This window comes from Dryobates pubescens, chromosome 11, assembly GCF_014839835.1.
Source record: "Dryobates pubescens isolate bDryPub1 chromosome 11, bDryPub1.pri, whole genome shotgun sequence".
Classification (NCBI taxonomy): Eukaryota; Metazoa; Chordata; class Aves; order Piciformes; family Picidae; genus Dryobates; species Dryobates pubescens.
The window spans coordinates 8,347,065-8,369,552 of NC_071622.1; the positions used below are offsets into that span (position 1 = coordinate 8,347,065).

The window sequence follows — 22,488 nt, forward strand, 5'->3', positions numbered from 1 at the left end:
GTGGAAGACACTGACAGACAAAGTGTGTCTACTTTCAGTGATAGCACTCACCAGTACTCAGACACTTGTTGCTGCTGATAACACACACTCACATTCCAAGTTGAACATCTGGTCGTAGTGTTCAGGGGCTGGTACACTAAGCCTTTTTTTCCCCACTAGGCAAGCATTATCCTCACATGAAGGTATTATAATGTATTTAGAAGGTATTTAATGAAGGAATTCTCTACCTTTTAGAGAAGACAATAAAAAATGTCTTTGCTTTCTTTCTTAGTTTTTGTCACTTTGTTCTGCAGCAACCTCAGCATTCACCAGTTTTAATCAAACCCTTGCCACAGCCCTATGTCAAAACTACCAGTATCCCTTACAAAAGTACAATATACAAGATATGGGAACCCCCATTCCTGCCTCTGCTCTCCCATTTATACAGCAAGGATCCTTTTTTAACAGTTTCTTCATACTAGGAATTTAGTGATGTGTCAATCTGGCCCCTAAAGCAATATACAAGATATGAGAACCCCCATTCCTGCCTCTGCTCTCCCATTTATACAGCAAGGATCTTTTTTTAACAGTTTCTTCATACTAGTAATGTCTCAATCTGGCCCCTCAAGCATTACCAGACTGTTGGTTTCTAAGACACAGACCACCTCATAGCACATACATAAACTTGTAAAGTAATCAGCTTTTGTTTCAGGTAGATACAGGAACAGCCACATGAACAAGGTACACTTGATGTAAGTGGGCCAAGTTTATCAAGTAGCCCAGAGCATTCAGCCTAACTGTACCATTTTAATAAGCTCCTAGCCACACCACTACTGTTAAGCATGTATTTACCATATCACTGCCAACTTTTAAACCAGAACCCTTCATAGTAGTAAAACTAACACTGTATCATAAATTGTATTAAATCCATAGAGCCACCTTTGTCAAGCAAATTCAAAACCCCATTAAAAATACAGTAATCTATCAGCTTGGACTACAAGTGACTCCCATAAAACTTCATGGCAGACATTCATTGTATTAATACCTTTTCACTCCTAATCAAACACCTTTCTCCTAGCATGTCCATCACTTTGTCCAGACGCAATGTAAGGCCAGCCGAGGAGGTCGCCCACGTGTTACCATACACCCTGCTTGAACACAGGCTTGTGGAATTCCCTCAAAGTTCACAGATTTATTAGAAGTTAATGTCAGCAGGCCAGAGATCAGCTCAGCCACCTCTTTTAGGAGTTCAGAACAAATTACATGGTCCTGCTGATTTAAATGTTTTTATGCCTAGTAATTTTTATTTTAACACTCTCAGTCACTAATGGACTGGAAAGTACTTCATGGTTCTCTTGTGATTTAAAGACATCAATCTGTTTCTTTTCTAATTGAGAACAGACCTATCTCCTGAGCAAGTGGCTGGACTGTTATTAGCAATTTTGCTCTCTCCATGTGATAATGGCTTGTATCTTTGATTTAGCTCCTGTACTTTGTAGAAATTCAGGTGTTTCACATATGGCCACAAGTGGTGCCCTGCACTCCTCTCAAAATCTCTCACTGTACCTCCCCTTCCTCTCCTTTTCCATTACAGTAAATCTGAGGAGAAATCCATCTTATTCCCTGCTCCAAAAAGAAGAGACAGCCACCAGTACAGCTCTCTGATAGCTAACAGACAAACACATTTAAATCAAAGAACCTGCAACTCCAAACATTCAGTTGCAACATCACAGGCTGCATCCAGCCAACAAGCTGCTCACCAGAGACACGATCCCCCAGTGCAGCTGATAAATCTGATTTTAACATTTAAGCCTTTAAATAACTGAAGCTTATCAGTTTTCCATTACAGCAATTATACATTCTGTCCAGTTGTGGAATGCCTGTGCTTCTCTTCAGAGATGTTTCAGTGGAGGCAAAGGCAGGAAGTACTTTCAGGAATATGGTGGTTTGCTTTGGTTTGGGTTTTGTTTCATTGGGTTTTTGTTCCAAACAAATACACAGGAAGGCTTTACTTCAATTCAGACCATCTCTGTGCCAGAGAGCTCCTGGGAAATGGATTCTATCAGGTCATATGGAGAGCAGTTTTAGCCTTGAGAAAAGGAGGCTCAGGGGAGACCTTATTGCTCTCTCCAATTACCTCAAATGAGGTTGTAGCAAGGTAGGGGTCACTATCCTCTCCCAAGTAACAAGTGCCAGGACAAGACAAAATGGCCTCAAGTTGTGGCAGGGAAAGTCTACACTGGACATCAGGAAAAAAGTCTTCACCAAAATGATTATCACACATTGGAAGGAGCTGCTCAGGGATGGGGTTGAGTCATCATCTCTGGAAGTCTTTAAAAGACATGTAGATGCAGTGCTGAGGAACACGGCTTAGTGGTGGACTTGGCAGTTTTAACAGTTGGACTTGGTGATCTTAAAGATCTTTTCCAATGCAAATGATTCTATCATTTCATCTCCCCCAAGCACCTTCACATCTCAGAACTACTCACGAACTAACCTTCCCAACAGCTTGCAAAGCATGGGACAGCCAAGATCTTGCCCAAAACTGAAGTGCAGAAGGCAACAACATACTGTGGCATACCACCACACAGAGCATAGCATGATGCAGTATGTCCTTAACAGAGCTTACCAACTTGTCCACATTCCCACAGGCAACACACTCCAGTTCTCCCAAACCCCAGCCACACACCTTCCCCACACAGGGACTGCTCCCATGGTTTGTTCAATTAAGTCAGCCTAAAAACTGACTTTGCTATATTATTTCTACCTGCTTGGGAACTAGGCACACTTCATACTTTCTATACAAAATGGGAATTTTAGAGGCAGCTGAAAATATCCCGGGCAGAAGCCCAGTTCACCAGAACACCACTTAAAAAGCCCCAGCTTAAACACCACCCCAGATGCCGTAACAGAGAACAAGCACCAGGAACCCTGGAGTGGGCAACTCCAGGCATTTCCAGATACTCCTACAAAGATCAAAAATAAACAAACTATGGTGGGAACACGCTTTATGCCATCTCTTTTTTTGCGATATTCACCCTAGATACCACACACGAGGTCATGCAGTGCCTAGAAACGCAGCAGCAGACCCTTAGAGCAATGCACTCACCTTATCCGAGTTGATGATATCCTTTTTGTTGATGGTGCCTGTGTTCTCTGACTCTACTCCTCCCAGTTCCAGGATGTCCCGCACATCCGCGCCCGTCGCCATCTCTCTGCCTTCCTGCCGGCTTTCTCCGCCGCTCTCCTGTTAGTCCACTCCAGCTCTAGAGAAGGGAGGGAAACCGAGGGACCGGGGTTAACGTGCACCTCCTGTGGGTGCTGTCCCATACACACATACACGCACATGTGTATATATACACACACACGTGCACACATACACACATATACATATGCACACAAACACGCACATGCGTACATACACATACACACAGACGTGTATCCACGGACACACACACACACTCTTAGCCGCCTCCCCATCCCCCCTCAGGCCCAGCAACGCGGCCTTGTACCCAGCCGGTCCGGGGGCTACGTACGCCGAACCCGCGGCCCGGAGCCTCACGACGGAGTTCGGGAAAGTCCGCGGGAAGACAGCCAGGACGAGGCGGCACGGCGAGGCCACAGAAGACCCAAGCCGAACCACTCCCGCGCTCACCCAGCGGCGCCGGCTTCGCAGCCACCGGGACAGTCCAACCAACACAGCGTCCCGGGCAGCGCCATTTCCGCTCCCTCCGAGCCGTGCCCGGAAGTGCCCGGAGCCCTTTCGGGGTCGTACCGAGTGGGGGGGTTGGTGGGGAGTACGAAGTGCGGGTTCGCGCCTCCTGCTCTCGGCAGGTCGCGGCCGCAGCGGGCCCGGCAGCCCTGGAGCTGCTTCGTCAGCGGCTCGGCGGCAGCGCCCGGCCCCGCTCGTGGCTGACGAACCTCTTCCCCGGCTCGAGTGGAGAGCCCGCTGCAGGCGAGGCATCCTCCTGTGCCAGGAGGTGGCGGTACAGCTGTACTGGGCCCGGGCACCACCGGTGTTCCCGAGCCGGCCCGCGGGTGTCCCCGTGTGCGGGAGCAAGAGCCTTCGCGTGTGCTCCCACCCTCGCCCCTCAGTTGCCCGAGGTGACAAGCCAAGGGGTACCCATTCTCCCGGGGTCTTGGTGAGAATCTGTTACACTCTTGCCTCGGCCGTAGACACCAGCGCTGTGAAACAGAGCAGGGACAGGCCACCCCAATCCTAGTGCCCACCAAGCACGATGGCAGAAAGCAGGCTGGCACAGTGCCTTGTTTTCCTGGGGGTCTTGGTGTTGAGCCCAGTTCCCCGCAGGGATCAGGAGAGGATTTTGTGTCTCCTCACTGGGTCCCAAGGCTCTTGCAGCTGACCCGACCTCCCCAGTTTCCAGTAGAGCTCATAAGGAGTTTTCCCAACTCCATGCTGAATCCTGAGACACTCATTCATGGCTGTCACACCCTGCTGCTCTCCACGCCAGCCTGTGTCAGTCTCACCAGTGGCAAGCCAGCCGTGCCAGGTGGCTGCCAGCCAGGCAGGCACTGAACCATGTGGCACGTTCAGGCTGCCTGTCCTGGCTTCATTTTACAGAGTATACTCCTCACCTTCACAGTTGGCAAGAAAACCCTCCCAATGCACTCCAGAACTGCAGCGTTTACCTGAAGCCACAGGCAGCAAGGAGTGAAAGCCTTGTTAACAGGACTGTCCTTCCTGCTCTTCCCTGCAGGAGGAAAAGAAAGGGGAAGCAGGGAAGGGGAAGGAAACAGCAGCGTGGACCCAGGAGGGCCATTGAGAAATCACCTTCCTGCTGCATTGAGGCAGGAGTAAGGCTGTCTGGCAGAGGTTTGTCTGAAGCAGAAGGTTTCAATTGAGGACACAAAAGTCCACGGGTATCTGACAGCCACCCCAGATAGCCTGGGAGTTGGGGTGTCTCTGAGTGATCTGCTGTCCTATGCAGCAGCCCCAAATAAGCCAAACCTCACTGCGCCAGGGTGATGCACTCAGCCCCTCAATGCCAGCCAGGCTGTGCTCAACTTACTGCTGGCCCCATCCCGCTAGCAATTCCTTTCCACAGTAACTAGCACATCGCCTCCACACCAGTGCTCAGCAAGTGCCACTGTGTCCCAACAGGAACTGGCAACACCCCCAGAGCGACATCTATTATTCCCAGGAATCATTTAAGCTCTTTTCTGCCCCCTCCCATACTTCCAAGGACAACTTTTAGCATCCTGTCCCTTCCTTCCTCAAGGACAAAGCTGATCCCAACAGTATCACAGTACAACTAAGGTTGGAAGAGACCCCAAGGATCATCGAGTCCAACCTGTCTCAACAGACCTCACGACTAGACCATGGCACCAAGTGCCACGTCCAATCTCCCCTTGAACAACTCCAGGGACGGTGACTCCACCACCTCCCTGGGCAGCCCATTCCAATGACGAACAACTCGCTCAGTGAAGAACTTTTTCCTCACCTCGAGTCTAAACCTCCCCTGGCCCATCTTGAGACTGTGTCCCCTTGTTCTGGTGCTGGTTGCCTGGGAGAAGAGACCAACCCCTTCCTGTCTATAACCACCTTTCAGGTAGTTGTAGAGAGCAATGAGGTCACCCCTGATCCTTCTCTTCTCCAGGCTAAACAATCCCAGCTCCCTCAGCCTCTCCTCGTAGGGCTTGTGCTCAAGGCCTCTCCCCAGCCTTGTTGCCCTTCTCTGGACACGTTCAAGTGTTTCAATGTCCTTCTTCAACGTTTCTCCTGTCCTGCCCCTTTGCTCTAGGCTCTTCAGCTATCCTCAAAGTGGACTCCATGGTCCCCTCAAGGTGGATCTGCAGAGGGAGACGGGGCTCTCCCAGTGCTGCCTTCCTCTGCCTTTGCAGTCTCTCCCTTGCTCTGCCAGCCTGGCAAGCCTGGAGCTGCTGCACTAGGAAAAGCTTCGTAAGAGCAGAGAAAGATGAGCTCCCTTTTTGCCCCTCACTGGCAGGTCATTCACGGTCTGTTCACACTGATAAACATCATTTATAGAAAAAACAAGCAGTCCCAAAATAAAATCCAGAGACAGGTGGCCACTTGGTGTCCTTGGGTTTTGATTGTATCTCCCACTTTTAGGCCTGTCCTGACCTGCCCCAGTGCAGGCTGATCAATTCACTCCTCCTCAACAAGCTAAAGCTGCAGTGTATTTTGAGCTCCTCTCCCCAGGGCAGCAGCTTCTTAACCCTGTGAAAAGTGGAGGTTGTTGGCAGCTGGGCTGCATCATTCACAGACCACCTCTTCCACACTTCTCTGAGCCTGGGGATCACTGCAGGGCTTCACCCCAGCAGATGTGTGGACCTGATTATCTGGGTGCTTCTGCTAATCTGATCAGTGCTGGAGCAAACAGCACTTGCTTTCAGAGGGACCCAGAGATGTTACTGGCTGGAAGCTGCTGCATCCCAGATCTCACATAGCCTTCAAAGAGCAAATGGGCACAGCTGGAGACCTTGGTCAGCCTGCACAGACTTGGGCCATCCTTGAGAGCCCTGCATAGGGTCATGTGCCCAGTTCTGTCATCTCCCTGGACCACCAGGGTTGTGCCTTGTCAGGGCAAGCCCAGGGAAATGCAGCGGGTCAGGGAAAGACAGCACTGCTGGATAGCTCTGTACTTCTGTGCTCTGGGGAGCTGGCATGGGGGAACACGACACTGTCCTGTCACTGCAACCCCATCATTCACCTCCTGCTGTCCTGGAGGCACAAAGTGCCAAGCCTGGATGACCTTATTGTCACCTGATAACTGGGAGAGGGGTGTCCCCCGACATTTAGCCCTGGCAGGAAGGTAGTGCCTGCCTCCTCCAGGCCAGCTGCCCAGCCACCCCAGAGTCCTGGAGGAAGGATGCACATCATGCCTTCTGCCTGTGCTCTGGCTGCCAAGCGTGGCCAAAGGTGGACCCAGGCCAGAGATGTGTGTCCCTCCAGCTTGGGGCTCAAGGCGTGTGTGTCTCCCGGCCTGGCACCAGCGGAGGAGGACAAGTGCAAACACTGGGGCCAGTGGGGTGGGAAGAGGTTATCTGGGGCCCAGCAGTGGAAAAACTCTCAGTGTGTGACTAAGGCATGATAGGACCAGGTGTGGGTCCAGGCATGGCAAGCTAGCTGGGGAGTTATCGCTTCCCCATGGGTTCAGGTGCCTAAAGCCAAATGTTTCCTAAGGGTGCGGTGACAGCCACAGCCCCGTTATCATGGCGCCTGGCCCACCCCAAGAGGCAGACATGGGGGGGCAGGCCGCTTGACCTTCCCTTTGTGCCATGGATGGGACACTTCCCACTGTTTCACCAGGACTGGGGATACCAGCCCTTGTAGTGCTTCACCAGGGACACCTTGGCCCTGAAAACTAAAACTCCCACCTCACATTCTGGCAAGGAAGGATCTGTGTCAGCGCCTTTTAGCCCCCCTAAACTGTCTCTCCCACCTCCAGCACCCTCATTTCCTCCCCAGTTCTGTGCTGTCCCCGTGGACTGCAGCAATCCCATGGTCAAGCCCTGGGCAAGGAGCCCTCCCAGACCTGCATCCCCCTTTCTCCCCACAGCCTAACAACCCTGGGACAGCTCCATGGGGCCTGTTGGCTGCAGCATGAGGGAACCTCATGAGATGGGTTATCTCCAGAAGACAGAAACCTGGTCAAGCTGCAATTTCACCTCCACTCCAGCTATGAAACCCCCAAGGCCTTGCTCCTGCTGGCAGGTGACTGCATGGTGCCAGGCCATGCTGTGGCCGTGACTCACCCCTCTGTTAGGAGGTGTTTCTCCATGCCTTGCTTCTTCCCTTCCCTTCCCTTCCCTTCCCTTCCCTTCCCTTCCCTTCCCTTCCCTTCCCTTCCCTTCCCTTCCCTTCCCTTCCCTTCCCTTCCCTTCCCTTCCCTTCCCTTCCCTTCCCTTCCCTTCCCTTCCCTTCCCTTCCCTTCCCTTCCCTTCCCTTCCCTTCCCTTCCCTTCCCTTCCCTTCCCTTCCCTTCCCTTCCCTTCCCTGCTTGACTCCATGCTGTGATGCTTTGGCTGCACCCTTAAGCCATGGGGCTGCACTAGATTTACAGCATCACCCACCACAAGAGCTCCTGGAGGCCTTTTTGCCAGAAGGCAACCAAGGGGAGAAAGAAAGGCCAGGCAAGTAGTGGGGAGATACGGCCAAGAAAGGCATCTGCACAGCCTTGGTGTGGTCACAGTGGTGTGAGCACTTGCCAGCTAGCTTTCCTTCCACACCATCCCTGCAGCAAGCCAATATGTGATCTGGAACACCAGGACTTACCCCAGGCTGACAGCCAGAGACCCAGGGTTTGTACACGGGTAAATCAGCTCTTCAGACACCAGTCTGGCTTCTTCAGAGCAACCCCTTTCTTCAGCACAGCCACCACCCTGGACACACTACTAGTGCCATGTCTCCTGCAAAGCACCATCCCACCCAGTTGATTAGCACATTTTGGGTCCCCATATACTCCTGCTAGGCTGAGGCAAAGGGCTTTCCAGCTGACACAAACCACAAGCAGGGGTTGCACCTCAGCCCTGCCTTCCTCAGTGCTGCCAAAGGTGTTTTCTTGCTACCCTCATGGCTTTGCAGGGCAGGTTTTGCTGAGGACAGGACTGGGCTCCCTCCTCCAGTGTGTCTTGGCTCAGGCAATTGGAAGAGGGTGGTTTTTATTAACAACAAATTAACTGTAATTGCCTTTTCCACTACAGCTGTTCTTCACTCAGGTGAGGTTCCCAGCCATGCCAGTCCAACCAACGGCCATGCCTCATCATGTGCCCAAAGGAGTGCCCGGGGAAGCAAACCCAGAGCAACTCTGCCCAGAAAAGGAGCCAAAGCACCTTCCCCTGCTCTTGCCTCCATGTAAGGCAGCAGCAACAGCAGCAGAGCTGGACCTTGCTCCCGCCCTGGTGCAGCGATGATGAAAGGTGAGGAAGAACTGGTTTGTGCTCTGAGCTCAGAGCTGAACCTCAAAACAGCCGCGGACCGTCACCCCAGCTCCCAGGATGCTTAGGGAGGACAGGACAGCAGAGCCAGCCTTTCCAGTGGGACAGGATGGTTGGAGAAATTCATCGTTCCCCTGGAAATAAAAATAATAATCATAATAAAAACACAAAGCCAGAGATTACTTATATGCACACAAACACGCAGGCACGCACTCTCTCCCCATCTGGCTTTGCCAGCCTGACTCATCGCTAATTCAAACAGCCCACACCTTTCCCTCTCCCTCTATGTGACGTTCTGAACGAGTCTCTGGGGAAGAGGCAGCAGTTTTGCTCTGGTTACCCTGCCAGCATTGGGCACCTGCCCATGGGTACTGGGGGTCCCAGGAACAAGACACCCTCCATACCCTATCATAGAGGTCACCTGTGTCCCAGCATAGTCACCCACACACAGGCACTTCTCAGAAACTGGGGCAAGTGCAGGGTGGAGGCAGCTATGGAAAGGACAAGTGATTGAGCCTAGTGGATCTGTGACACCTGCGGATGCAGTACCATGCCCAGGCCCACAGGCACAACACAACATCCCAGTATGCTGCCACCCTGCCTGGAGACACCCACACTTTCGTACCTGCTCAGGGCAGACCCCAAGGCTAGGTGCGCTGGGCCCAGGGTATGGAGTCCATCCCCAAAACACTGGCTACCCCTCAAGGGGTCATCAGCCCCACTTTTCTGTTCCCATCTTTTTCCAGCTTAACTCTCCACAAATGCAAGTAGGAAACAGGGAAGGAGTGGGATCAGCCCTGCCTGTCCTGGCAGCGCAGCTCATCCTATTTCAATTTACAAGGCAAGGAGCCCCAGGGCATCTCCCAGCCCAGGCCAGGCACCAGGGGCTATGGAAGTGAGCACAGGAGAAGGAAGCCACCACCAGCACCACTCTGGGCCAGGACACCACACAGGCTGTACAGCAGGCTCCCTGCACTGCCAGCAAGGTGTCAGGTCCAGACAAGCCCCAGCCTTCAGAGGGATGCGTGCATCACGGGTAATCAGCCGTGGGAGGGAGGGATAGAGCCAGACCTGCTTGCTGAGCTCAGGACCTGCCAGCACGCTTGTGCTGAGTCACACCTATTAACACAGGGAAGCCTCAGCACCTGAACCCCACCAAACTGCTGGGCCACTCCGAGGACAACAGCAGGAATAGAACAGGAGGCTGCCACAGACCTCCAAGTTGTGACCACAAGGCAGGTGCCATAGAGCTCCTGCTGCGAGTGACAGCATGACAGGGCTGCCTAGGAAGCTAGGACCAGTGAGGCTGCAGGTAGAGTTTCGGCTGCCGTTCCCCTCAGGGATGACTCACCGCGGGACCAGTCACGCCATCCCAGAACCATAATTGCCCCATCTACAGATTAGGGAAACTGAGGCACGGGGAAGTGGGGTGACTCAAGAGCTGTTGCACAGGAGATGCTACTCGGATGCCGAGGCTTGGGCGTTCCCCATCGATCCTCCACAGCTAACTTAAGCAGAAATGAACATCGATGTAAATATTTACTGACAGCAAGCCCAGCCTCACCCTCTCCTCTTAGAAGAAAGCTTTAAAGTAAACTCTTCTGGCTCTTTCATGTTTACACCTTGTTTATTTATTATACAGCAGATCACAATATTTCAACAGTTTGCATATAAAGAAAAGTAACATTTCAGAGTGCAAGAGACCTAACGTGCCCAAGCAGAGAAATGTTAATTAACAATATACACAGACGGGAACAGTGCACTTCCCAAAGCCGAGACTCATCTGTGTTCCCAGCTGGAAGAAAAATATATATTAAAAAAAAACCCAGAAACATTATATATTACTGCTTTGTTTAATTTACAACTTGCTTTGCAGAAGCTGCACATAAAAAGACTCATTTTCTTTTGAGTTTTCTTTTCTTTTCTTTCTCTCCCCCTCCCCCCCCTCTACAAAAGTTTCAAGTATAGCAGAGACCTGGGCATTCATAGCTGGACTCACTGTCCTTTTACACACTAAATTAAAAAGCAGCATGGGGAAGGCAGCTGCAGCAGTACCTGGTGTCATCCTGAGGGGAAGAACAAAACCAACAAAAGCAGATGAGAGCCAAGAGTGCCATTTTAGGCTCCCTAGGAAAAAAACTGTGGGAATGGCCAGGACTGGACTGTCCAGCAGGGTCCCAGGCTGGCAGCAGGATCATTCCCACTCCCTGTGCAGGGTGAGCAGTACTGCCAACCCCTGCGAACCTTTATAGCCACTAGCTACAATCAAGTCCCGCCCTTGCCCCATCCACCTGGGGCTTTTGGGTTGGGAAGTTTGTTCTGATGGCCACAACCAAGATGACCAGCAATCCATTTCCCGGTGCCAAAACCTGGCCAGAGTCAGCCACCACAGCTCCTGGAGCCAGGGAACTGCCAGGATTTGTGGTGAAAAGATTAAGCTGATGCCAAATACAAGCCAGGAACTCTGCGGTCAGATCCCTGCTGCACCAGCACCTCCACTGCCCACCCCACCCCCTCCATTCACCAGATGCCTGGCTGGTGGAGGTGGGGGGGGACTCCTCAGGCACAGGTAGCTGAGTGGTGACACCGGGGCAGGGGGTGAAGGCACTTCTTGCAGCTTTGCTCCCCATCTACACCCCAAAGAAGCCCTTTCCCACCACTCGGCTGGGGCCAGCTCTCACAGCAAGGACAGGAGGAGAAAAGTAGTTATCAGCTACAAGCGGAGAGGGCTGGGCAGCCGGGCTGCTTCCCCAGTGCCGCAACGCTATTTACATCATGAGCTGGCTCCGGGGACACCAATTCTGGCCGCGGCCCACCGCTCACATGTGCCGCTTCATATGGAGGGCGAGGTGGTCGGAGCGGGAGAAAGCCCGCTCGCAGAGGTGGCACTGGAAGGGCCGGTGCCCTGTGTGCTTGCGGTAGTGGCGGGTCAGCTCATCAGAGCGAGCAAATTTCCAGCCACAGCCTTCCCAGGTGCAGTGGTAGGGCTTCTCACCTGCAGAGGAGAGGGAGTGTCAGTGGGCTTGAAGATCCCCCATCCTTCTTGTGCCTTCACCCTGGGTGTTCCCCTGCCCAGCACTCCCTTTTTCGTAAAGATCCCTGCCTACCACCCTTAGGAGAAGAGAGAGCTGTTGTGTGCTCATCCCCTGCACACCTCTGCCTGCCCTACCTTTCCTTTTGTCCCCGTCTCCCTGCCCTCCCCCATCTGCTCCACTGTCCCATGTGCCCTGTATTGGGCTCCTGCTCTGGGCACCCTTGCCCCACTGAAGCTCTCCTTTATATGCCCTTGCTCCACTTCAAACTGTGGGTGCTCCCCCGTCCCTCCCTGTCGTTGTGCCGCACCACGTGCCTTTTCTAGTTCTGACGGGGCGCTCACCATATACCCCCAGTCCGTATCCCCACTCCGTTCACCCCAAGCCCAGCTGAGCGGCTTCTCCACGTGCCCCCACATATTGCCCCTTCAGGCACCCCTGGACCTCGAGGCGGGGCAGAGTATCATGGCGTATGGCCCCGCTGTATGCTTTACTCCCCGTGTCCCCCTGCCCGACGCTGCCACCGCGGTCCTTCTGAGCGCTCCGGGGACATCCGCACTAGCAACCTGCCCCACACGCAGAAGTGCAGCCCCGCGCTGGCTGTAGGGTCTTTCCGGGTGTCCCCACCCACCCCCAACATAAGGGACTTCCCCCATGCACCTCCTAATCGCGGAGGTGACTTCTCCATGCATGCCAGGTGCCCCTCCGCAAGCCCAGGAGCCACGCCAGAGCAGGCTCGCGGGTGTCACGGCGCGTCCCTGTACCCTCCGCGCATCCCCTCGGCGCGCCCTTACCAGTGTGGGTCCGCATGTGCGCCTTGAGGTGGGAGCTCTTGGTGTAGGTCTTGCCGCAGCCCGGGTATTCACAGTTGTGCGTGGCGGTCCGCTTGCGCGCCCACGAGCGGCGGCCGCGCTTGGGCTTGCAGTCCTCGGGGGCGGCCCCCGCTGGGAAGTACTCCAGCACCGGGGAGTTGGGCGGCGTGACCAGCAGCCCGGGTAGCCCCGCCGGGCCCGGGCCCGGCCCCTTCAGGGGCTCCCTAAAAACACTGAAGTGTCCATGAAACTGCGGCGGTTGCGGGGCGAAGTGGGGCGCGTAGCGGTGCGGGGCCACAGCGTAATGGGGCGGCAGGTCGGCCAGGAGGTGGGGGTCAGCACCGGGCAGTGGTTCCTCGGGGGGCCCTAGGCGACCGTGGGCAAAGCCCGGGTAGGGCAGTGGTGGCCCCGGAACCGGTCCCGGCCCAGGACCCGGTGCCATGCGTGGCTTGTGCTCTCCGCCGCTCGGCCCCAGATATTCGGCAGTGGGCAGCCCCAGCATGCAGGCGCGCTCCTCCGGCTGCTCCTTCTTGATGCGGAGCCCAAAAGGCTGCGCGGCGTCCAGGGGCAGCGGGCGGGCCAGGGCCGGGTGCAGGGGCGGGTGGTGATGGGGTGGGTGGTGCGGAGGGGGCCCGCCGGGCACCCGCAGCTCTGTGTACTCCCTCCGTTGCAGGTCGCAGTGGCCCGGCAGGTCCGGGGTGAGCAGCTCAGCCACGTAGCTGTGGCCCTGACCCTCAGGGTAAGGCGCCGGGAACTTGCCCGGCGTAGGGTAGGAGCCGTCGCTGTCGTAGGTGGTGCCACAACTCTCGGGGGTTTCGGGCAAGGGGTAGTTGGAACCGGGTGCGGGCGGCCCTTGCCCGCCGCTGCTAGTGTGTGCCAGAATGAAGTCCAAGTCTACGAACTTGCCCAAGTCGTCCTCCTCCCGCTTGACAGCGGCGGTGGCAGCGCCGTCGGCAGCGCCGTCCTGCTGCAGCATCCTCTGCGGGGAAGAGGGGCGTCAGGACCGGCAGGGGAGCCTGCAGCTCGGGCACCGCGCTTCGTGCCTCCTGTTCGGGGCGGTGGCTCCCCCCAACCCGTCCGACGGGTCCGCGCCTCTTCGGCTGCGCCCTCCGACGGCGGGAGGGGGCCCGCCCCCAACAGCCGGGCTGAGCCTCAACCTGGGACGCTCTGCCTCGAACCGCCACCCCCCTTTGCCGCCCTCCCTCCCTTCCCGGTTGCCCAGTGCTTACGTGGAGCATATCGGCGGGTCGCTCTTCCAGCGGCAGCAGGTTGGCAAAAGTGGAAATGGAAGGCAGGGTGCTCTCGTCCACGGCCGCCGCCATGGCGGGCCGGGAGGGGGAAGCGGGACCGGGGCGAGCTGGGGGGAGCACGGTGCGCGGAGCCCAGCCCGGCTCCGCTCCGCTCCGCTCCCCGCGGCGGCAGCGCTGCTCTGCGCCGCCCCGCGCTCCTAAGCTGTTAACAGCATGGCTGCGCCCCCATTGGCCCGGCCGACATTGATACTCACCGCCGCCGCCTCCCATTGGCTTTCCTGTCTCCCGAGCCACTCCCCCTCCCGTGGGGCTGCCCCGACGGGCGGGGGTCGGCGGCCGTCTCTGCCCCGACGACGTTCCGCTGCTCGCCTGCCTGCTGCACCGCTGGCCCGGGTCAGAGGACCATTGCTCCATGACGGACAGCGGGAGAAAGGGGAAGGGGTACTGGTGTGGATCGCAAAGCCAGGGGTCCCCCCTGCCCTTCTGTCCCCACGATGTGAGTGAGGCAGTGTTGTCCTGATGCCTTGCCCCACACTGAGAGTGGGGAAGTAAGTGGAGTATAGGTCGTAAATGCAGGTCCTTTGGTACCCTGTCCCGAGTGGGGCCGGGGAAACGACCGTGTTGCGTGGCAGCGTGCTGGGGAGGTCAGGTCTGGTGATAAAGATGAGAGCATCGGGCACAGTGCTTGCCATGAGGGACACCAAGTGCATCAGCAAGCAAAGATGTCATCACGAGAGACCATTATCACCCAAGGTGCTAGGCTGGGGTGGCTGAGCCCTGGTGCCCCCACACCACTTGTTTCATGTAGCAGCACCCGTGAGGCCACGTCTCCCCCGTGCCGGTGCTGTCGGTGAAGCAATCAGCAGCTCAGAGCACACCAGCTCCCATCTGGCTGCACGCAGAGTGCGTGTGTGAGCAGAGATAACTGCCCGGCAGACCCTGCCGGGGGGCTGGCACCCTGCCTGCATCTCCTCATCTCGCCCCACAGCCCCTGCAGGACGTTTGTCTGCCCTGCCGCAGGACTGGTGCCATAGCCAAGCCTCTGACCGCCCTACCACGGTAGGCACGGGCTGACTGACCCTGTCTGCCCCACAATCTTCAGGACAGTGCTGTCCACGGGCTTTCCATGCCCAGGGCATAAGAGGGCTGGGGCGTAAGAGGACTGGGATGTCCCACCTCACAGGAGACACTCAGGTACCCTAGTCCTTGCTGGTGAGCATAAACACCACACAGGGTCCCAGGGCTCTGAGCAGGCCTCCCCAGGGACTCTCTGCTACTGTGTCCAGCTCACAGAAAGACCCTGTCTTCTTGGCCCCGATCCAGCCAGTACCAGGAATGGCCTTGCTACTGTTGTGCTTGTCAAGAAGCAATGGCCCTTATCTCCTGCAGCCTGTCTCCCTGCTTTCTGGGGCTTTCCATCCTCAGATACCTTTCTAAGAACTGGGGCTGCTGCTTGTGCTATTCAGAAGCAAGGAGTTGATTAAAAAAAAAAAACACACAAATATAAACACCAAAGGTGAGGTACACACACAGAGAGAGACACACACACACACACAGAGCTTCTGGATTCAAAGCTACTCTACCAGTTGCTTTCATCACCGCGCTTTAATTATAAGGGTGGAGCATTGCAATAAATTATTTCAGTAATCCAGTGGAACAACAACGATTCAAATCTTCCCCCTTTTACCAAGAATCCCTGCCCTGGTTTCCAGAGCACATACTGGGTCGCTGCCTGAGCCCCATGTGCCAGCAAGGGAGCAGGTTTATTAGAATGCCACCCAGCAGGTAAAAAGATATGGGCTGTAAAAGTCCTTCCTCGGACAAATTCGCCTTCAAAGCGACAAAGAAGCGTGTGGGCATCACTCAAAATCCTTTTTTAGCCTGCCCCCCAGAATAGCTTATTTAAGTCACTGGTTAATCCTATTATTTGTTTCTTAGCCAAATAATAATTAATATTGAGGCAGTTCCTGCTCCAAATTTGTATAGATAAGTGAGAGCAGATGCCACAGGAGACAAGCAATAATTCCACTTGGTTTTCCCCTTTTCCAGGCAGTTTTGGCCTCCGCACCCATACAGTGCTGGCTTGTTTTAAGAGAGGCGTTGCCAGCAGATCAGGTTCGTTTTTACAGCCAATATTTGTTGCAAATGTGGGATATTCCCCGGGAACTTATTACTGATGCTATGGTGGGAGGGCAAGGGTGGAGAGAAGTGGCACCATGCCAAGCACCTCACCAACACAAGCGCTGCCAGCACTGAGCGTACGGGGAGCTGAGGAGGGCAGCATGGGAGGGGTTTGCCCACTGTGATCAGTGGATTGGGCAAGGAGAGGTCCCTGCAACAGCTCTGCCAGCCCCTCAGCCATGAGAATCTCCTCTGAGCCAAGAGTGAGATGAGTGGGAGCAGACGGTGTGCACACAACCCGCTGTTGACAGAAGCCCGTTTAGGAAACGTGGATTATCTCCTGCGCCACTACAGCAGGCTGTAAAGTTGCTGGCATCCCAGGAGATCAAACAACGGCCCAGCAGGAGAGCAAACAGAGGGTGGGAAGGGCTGCCTGCCCAGGCAGTGGCTGAAGATGAAAGGGTTAATGGTTATCCCTGCTCTTGATAGCAGAGGAGTGTGTCATGCCCAGCTTGGTGGTGTGATGGAGTTGGCTCCATCAAGCCTAGAGCACTGGCAGCCCTGCTAACACTGCCACAATGCCATGGCACTCTTCTCGTGGTACACAGCATGAGTGGAGTGGGCAGGGGGGGTGATGCCCCACAGCACTGCTGGAGAGGGCATCACTGCCTAGGTTGTCCAGCAGCACCCTCACTGGACCCAAGGGAGTTCCCTATGCCATAAAATACCCATACTGTATCCTGCCCTGTGTTCCACCAGCTGGAGCTGGGGGCCTGGCTTGAACCAGGGGACTTGCCTTTGAGTCATCTCTAGTGTACCCTATCTGATGGGAACCACGGAACCGCTCCAACATCAGCAACGATGTCACAGCTTCTGCTTTGGTGGAAGGCAAAACTGAAGGCCCCAAAAGCTCTGTAGGGGACCTCATGGGGAGGTGCCATGGGGACCCATGCAGAAACACACCCTGGGGTTCTGTGATGTTCCCTGGTTATGTCCCTAATAGCATAAAACAAATCTGCCTGGGTTATACTCTCTGCCCTCCCCTTTGCACAGGCTGGCCTGCCTGGAGAGGGGTTCGGGAACCCTTGGACCTACCCACACACCCTCCCAAGCCCCCTTCCCCTCCTGAAAAGAAAAGAGGAACTGAAAATGAAATTAAAGCATAATTCAATCCGGAGCAGGTCCAGAGTAAAGTCATCTGTTCTTATCGTGTGCTGGCAGGCTCTTCCCGCTCTGCAACAAACACAATGTTATCAGGGCACAGAGGGCAGATTCGTTTGCACCGTCCATGTGAGCTGCTGTGTCCGCCCTGCCTCTCTGGGTTTGGGAGCACCAGGATGCATGGCCAAGGACCAGGACTGCCTGGGGCTCAAGGGAGACAGGCAGCACCCCACCAGAACTGGCAGGGAGCTCAGTCCCAGGATGGGGTGCTTTGCCTGGAGTCCAAATCCAGGCTTTCCACACAGCTCCCTGGACAGGGGAGGCAGTTCAGGTTCCCCCCAGTGAATATCACCACACTGTGGAAAGACAGGGCTGCGGAGGGACCTGTCTTAGGGGTGACATCTTTGTCTATGGGAATATACATAGCCTCATCTCCCACAGGTAATGTCTAATGTCCTCCTGCCCTCCAAGGAAGCTGCCAAGCCAACAGCTCTTAGCATCCTGACACCTGGCACGGCAGCATGGTGGCAACACAGCGCCCCCAGACCCAACACACGCTCCCGACCCCACTGCACTGCCTGGACCGCATCCTACTTTGATCTCTGCCTGCTGCCTGGCTGTGCCCTGGTGGCTGCGGGGCCAGCACAGCCCTCTCTGTCCTTCTTTATATACCCCTGTTATTTTTAACTCTGCCTACGCAAATCCCAAATCCGGAATGAGCAGCGGCCGGAGGCCAAGGGGAAATGGACATGGTGCAAATTTCCTGCCCTTTTTACCTCTCTTCCTCTATAACACACAGCAACGTTTTTCCTCCACTGCTTAACTTTCACTGGTACGGGAAATCTGAAGACACCAGGTTCTACACAGAGCCACAGGGTCCTGCACCACAGCAGGCACAGACTCCCCCGCTCACAGGGGATGTCGCCCCCGGCACGATGCTGAGAGTTGTCCCAACACATGATGCATACTGCACCCTCCATCAGCCCTGCAAGGTGCTCAGGCATCAGGCCAGCCCTCACAGCAGCAGCAGCCTCGTGTGCAAACACATGCAATCACGTGCCAGCCCAGGGCTGCATCCTGCCCCCTGGCCCAGCAAGCCAGGCCTGGACTGTGGAGATGAAGGCCACTCACTTTGGCTGCCACCTGCAACACCACTGGCGAAGAACTATGCCACCCTAGCAGGTCCAGGAGTAAAGATAATTGCTGGGGTTTGGTTTCTTGTGACCAACAGGGGAGGCCAGGGGGATCACAGAATGTTTTTCCCAACATCTCTGGTTTTTTGTTTTGTTTTTTTTTTTTTTTTGGGGGGGGGGGGGGGAGGGGCAGGGAAAGCCATCAGCCTGCACAGTGAGTTTTGCAGTGGGCATCATGGTACAGTTCCATAGCACAGGGGAGGTGCACATTAGAGTCTTTCTCTCATGTGTTGGGGATTAATAGCTGTCCCTCATGTATGAACAATACAACTACAAAAGTTTCAAATAATCGAGGTAAAACTCCCTGCCACTCTTTTCAAGAAGCCTTCATCCCTCCTCTGGCAATACTCCAAGGGAGTCAGCCTCCAAGGAGCCTGGACTCCCAATGGGAAAAATCTCCCCTGCCTGTGCACAGACACAGAGAAAGTGCAGGTGCTGAATCCAGAGCTGGTCAGCCCTACTCTGTGTAGGTCCACACCATTTCCCAGTCTGAAGAAAGCTCATCTGGCCCCAGAGGCTGGGGACTGATGTGTCAGTGGTATGTGGAGCACTATAGCCCCAGCAGGGGAGCAACTTTCTGACGGGAGCCATGGTGTAAGCCTGAGTGAGCAGGCTGCACCATGAGTCACTGGCACCCATGGGGACATCCCTGGTGTGAGGCAGTGGGGGACAGCCCAGGGATCACCAAGAGAAGCAGGGAGCTGGGTAACTGTCCTGCTCGGAACGGAAACTGTCTTCCAGGACATCTGATTTTGGTTTTCCTTCCACACAACTACCTGCATGCAGCCACCTCGCCGGCATACATCACACACCGTGGAGCAGTGCATGGAAAATGACACTGCGCTCCCAGGACACTTGCTGCACTGAAGCCACCCACTCCAGCACAGGACACTGCCCCCAGCTTGCAGCTGGCCACGCACAGGTGCTGTGGTGCAGCTGCACACATGCAGCCTGCGAAAATGCATCCTCCTGCCTGCGATGCGCGGCGGTGTCAGGCAGGAGCGGCGGCGGCGGCCCCGCGTTGGCAGCGAATCTCTTTGTGCCAGAGTTATTTAAACCTGCTCCATTCTGCTCCAGGAAGTGGCATTTAATTATCCAGCCTCCCTGCTAGTAAATAGGTTTGCAACACATTACAAAAGGCTGTATTTATTTTTCTTTTCTTTGTTTTTTTTTGTTCTCCAACCGCACTCATGCTCTGCGCTGGTGAGCTCATCCCCCGGGAATACCGGCTCCAAAATAGATTCCCTTGTTGGAAATACTCAAATGGGAATCCAAGCTGGCTGAGCCCAAGCCCAATTCCTCCCTTTGTTCTGGGGCTCTGGCAGTGAAGGGGTTCGAAGCGGGGTGACAGGAACTCGCCTGCTCTCTTTAATTGACCTCCGATGATGAAACAATCAACCAAACAATTTAGAAATGTGCATCCAGTGAGATCATCAGGAAAACTTCTCCAGGAAGGAGCCTGGGGAAAGGAAGGTGGTGGTAATCCACCTGCTCCAGCCACCTCGGCAGGCTTCACTTCATGGCACGGTGTGGCACGGCACAGCCACTCAGAGCCCCTTGAAGCCACCTTGCGATGATTTCATGACAGCCAGAGTCAACAGCAGGGAAGGGAGCGCTGGCACCTGCCCCAGCAGGGTGAGCTAAATAGGGACAGGAATTAAATGGCACCTTTTCCCATCCACCATGGTGGCAGCACTGCTGGCAGGGTCACAATGTCACCAAGCCCATCCCAGATGCCCTCCAGTCCCAAAGGCAAGAGGGTGGCCAGAGCCACCTGCTCCCGTGGGACTTAGCTGCTGGGTGCCCATTTATCCCATGCCAGCACCAAGAGGCAGTGCTGGCCATCTCCAGTCACCCCAGCCCCACTGCGAGTGCTGCCGCCCCAATGGGCTTTTATAGGCCAGGACCTGCGATTCCAGGGCACCGCAGAAAGCAAACCCGCCCATTCCCATGAGGGCTGTTTCCCTGGGGATTTCCATCCCTGGCACCCTTTCCCCAGCTTCTTGCAGCCCAGTGGGAGGGCAGCCACCCGGGAAGGGCTGGCACAGCTCCCTGGCCCCAGCTGTGCCGTCAGGGCTGCCCCGGCTTCCCCAGCTCCAGCAAGAGCAGGCTTCAGCTTGGCATGTGGCAGGGGCTAATTTTGGCCCAAAGGGTTTCCCTTCAGCAGACTCTGCCACCAGCGTGGTTTTTGAAGACAATCTTAGCTGGAGTCTTCCTTCCTCGGCTGCCAGAGACCCGGAGCCGGGCTGGCGTGTTTGTGTTGTGTGTGCATGTGTGTGTGTGTATCTCCAAACCACAACAAATATTTCATATTCGTTCTCTTTCTTTTCCCCCGTGTTTTTTGTTGGTTTTTTTGTGTGTGTGTGTGTTGGGTTTTTTTTCCCCTCCGAGCCTTTGGCTGTGGTATTTAAATAGTAGGTGTGGTCCCGGCGCTGCATGCCAAAACCAACACCAGCTCCAGAGCAGATAACCCTGTGAGCAAACGCAGCAGTGAAACCATGCTGAGCTGCCAGAAGAACTGTGTTGGGATGGGCAGTGGTGCCATGGCACGGCCACGGTATGGCCCGCAGGCAGGCAGTAACTGGGTACTGTGGCCACATGTCTCCCTGGCCCCTAGAAGGCGACTCCCTCCAGAGGGAGGAGGCAGCAGAGGCAGCGTGTCCAGATGCAGGGCCACGCACTTAAGTGCTTGATGTGCGCAGCCAGGAGTTGTTTGGGATGAACCCAAATGCTCTTCCTTACTTCCCCCCCCCCCTCCCCTATAAATTGAGACGTTTAACTGACTTTTAAAATTCTCCATGTTATAAACAAGAAATTAAAAAATCTATTCAAAATGCTACTTTCCTCTTAAAAAAAAAAAAAAAAAAAAAGGTAAAAAAGTAGAGCACAAGCAAGTGGGAGGAGAAGTCCCTCCAGTGTTTTAAGAGCAGCTCGCAAAGAAACTTTCTTACGCCCTGATGTTTTTCTCATCCCGGCTGAAAGCCCTGAAATATGGTGAACGTCATCTATTGCAGCATGAGTCATTCAGAGAGAACTGGCTGTGCCTACCCTGGCGGTGCTGGCGTGCTGGTGTACACCAGGGACGGTGAGGATAGCAGGGATGCAGGGGATCTCTAGGTGTTCTTGGGCTGAGACAAGAGCAGCGCTCTGCTCTGGACAGAGACGAATCCAGGCAGGCAGGAGAGGGATAAGGAAAGATCACTACAGAGCCAGAGTCTAATGCCTGCCTTCCCTTCTACTGGGGCTGCAGTTATTTCAGGTAATGGAGAGGGGTTGCCTCAGAGCAACCATCAAGCTTGGAAGCTTCACAGCACGAGCATAATCCCCAGGAAGCTCACAAGCTCATCTGCAAGTGAACATGCACACGCGTGTGCAGCACTGGTGGTACCACAGCTGGTCAAGTGGGAGCCACAGAACCCCATCTCCAGCACAGTCTGTGCCTGGCTGACACTGTCCCACAGGGCAGCGCCCGCACCCAGAGATGGAGGAACATCCTTAATATAGCCTTCAATCCCCAAACTTTGTGCAGGGTTGGTGAGGCAGCAGGTTCCTTGGAGGGGAGGTTCTCACAAGGTTTTGCTTCCAGGGGCACTTGGTTGCCATTCATAAGTGGTGGGATAGTGGTGCAGTGCCCCAAGGGAGGGATTGGAAGGGTTAGAGGGAAGCATGAGCTTTCCCAGCACATACCCTCTGCTTTTCTCGCTTCCTGAGTGCCACTGGTGTGGCATCCCCAGTTTGATCCTGCCTAAGAATCAGGCAGAAGAGCTACTGCTATCTCACAAACATTGACCCAAATCAGAGACCACCACCCTGGGGTGAAGGGTCCCTTGGACCCCCAGGTGCTGAGGGCAATGACTGGAGATGGGGATGATCCTCTCCAGCTACTCCAGGGCATTACACTGCCATGACTGGAAGCCAGCAGCCTGCCTGGCTGGTAGGTGCCCAGAGGTGGCCAGGGGCTGCTTGCTCCCGAGCACGGCCACAGCCAAGTGAATGTCAGGAGCTGCCAGCACATCCCTCCC

At 55.0% G+C, this 22,488-nt stretch overlaps 2 protein-coding genes across 4 annotated transcripts in view; both read right to left on the reverse strand.

The window, feature by feature from the left end:
* The window catches only part of DMAP1 (DNA methyltransferase 1 associated protein 1), a 34,998-nt gene extending 31,238 nt beyond the window's left edge, over positions 1-3,760 (reverse strand). The window contains exons 1-2 of the mRNA XM_054165197.1: positions 3,516-3,760; positions 3,089-3,245 (exon numbers count right to left, since the gene is read on the reverse strand). Coding sequence (XP_054021172.1) covers positions 3,089-3,190 — 102 coding nt within the window. The 5' untranslated portion in view covers positions 3,191-3,245; positions 3,516-3,760. The remainder of the gene's footprint in view (positions 1-3,088; positions 3,246-3,515) is intronic.
* Positions 3,761-8,251: 4,491 nt separating this feature from the next.
* On the reverse strand, positions 8,252-14,188 carry LOC104301617 (KLF transcription factor 17). 3 transcript variants are annotated; one of them, XM_054165486.1, is made up of 4 exons: positions 13,971-14,188; positions 12,724-13,720; positions 11,670-11,892; positions 8,253-9,031 (listed from the first exon to the last, which is right to left on the reverse strand). In XM_054165486.1, the coding sequence occupies exons 1-3, from the start codon at positions 14,061-14,063 to the stop codon at positions 11,717-11,719; spliced, it is 1,266 nt and encodes a 421-aa protein (XP_054021461.1). In that variant the 5' UTR covers positions 14,064-14,188; the 3' UTR covers positions 8,253-9,031; positions 11,670-11,716. The 3 variants fall into 3 exon arrangements, with proteins under 3 accessions (XP_054021462.1, XP_054021461.1, XP_054021460.1); XM_054165487.1 differs by lacking the exon at positions 11,670-11,892 and having other exon boundaries at positions 8,252-9,031; XM_054165485.1 differs by lacking the exon at positions 8,253-9,031 and having other exon boundaries at positions 10,499-11,892.
* Positions 14,189-22,488: the final 8,300 nt, after the last annotated feature.

Excerpts from the sequence above, each read along its gene's own strand:
- LOC104301617 (XM_054165486.1), bottom strand. The coding sequence starts at position 14,063 with ATGGCGGCGGCCGTGGACGAGAGCACCCTGCCTTCCATTTCCACTTTT. Across the intron at positions 13,721-13,970 it reads GACCCGCCGATATGCTCCAC|AGGATGCTGCAGCAGGACGG; the intron begins GTAAGCACTGGG and ends TCTTCCCCGCAG. Across the intron at positions 11,893-12,723 it reads GCACATGCGGACCCACACTG|GTGAGAAGCCCTACCACTGC; the intron begins GTAAGGGCGCGC and ends TCTCCTCTGCAG.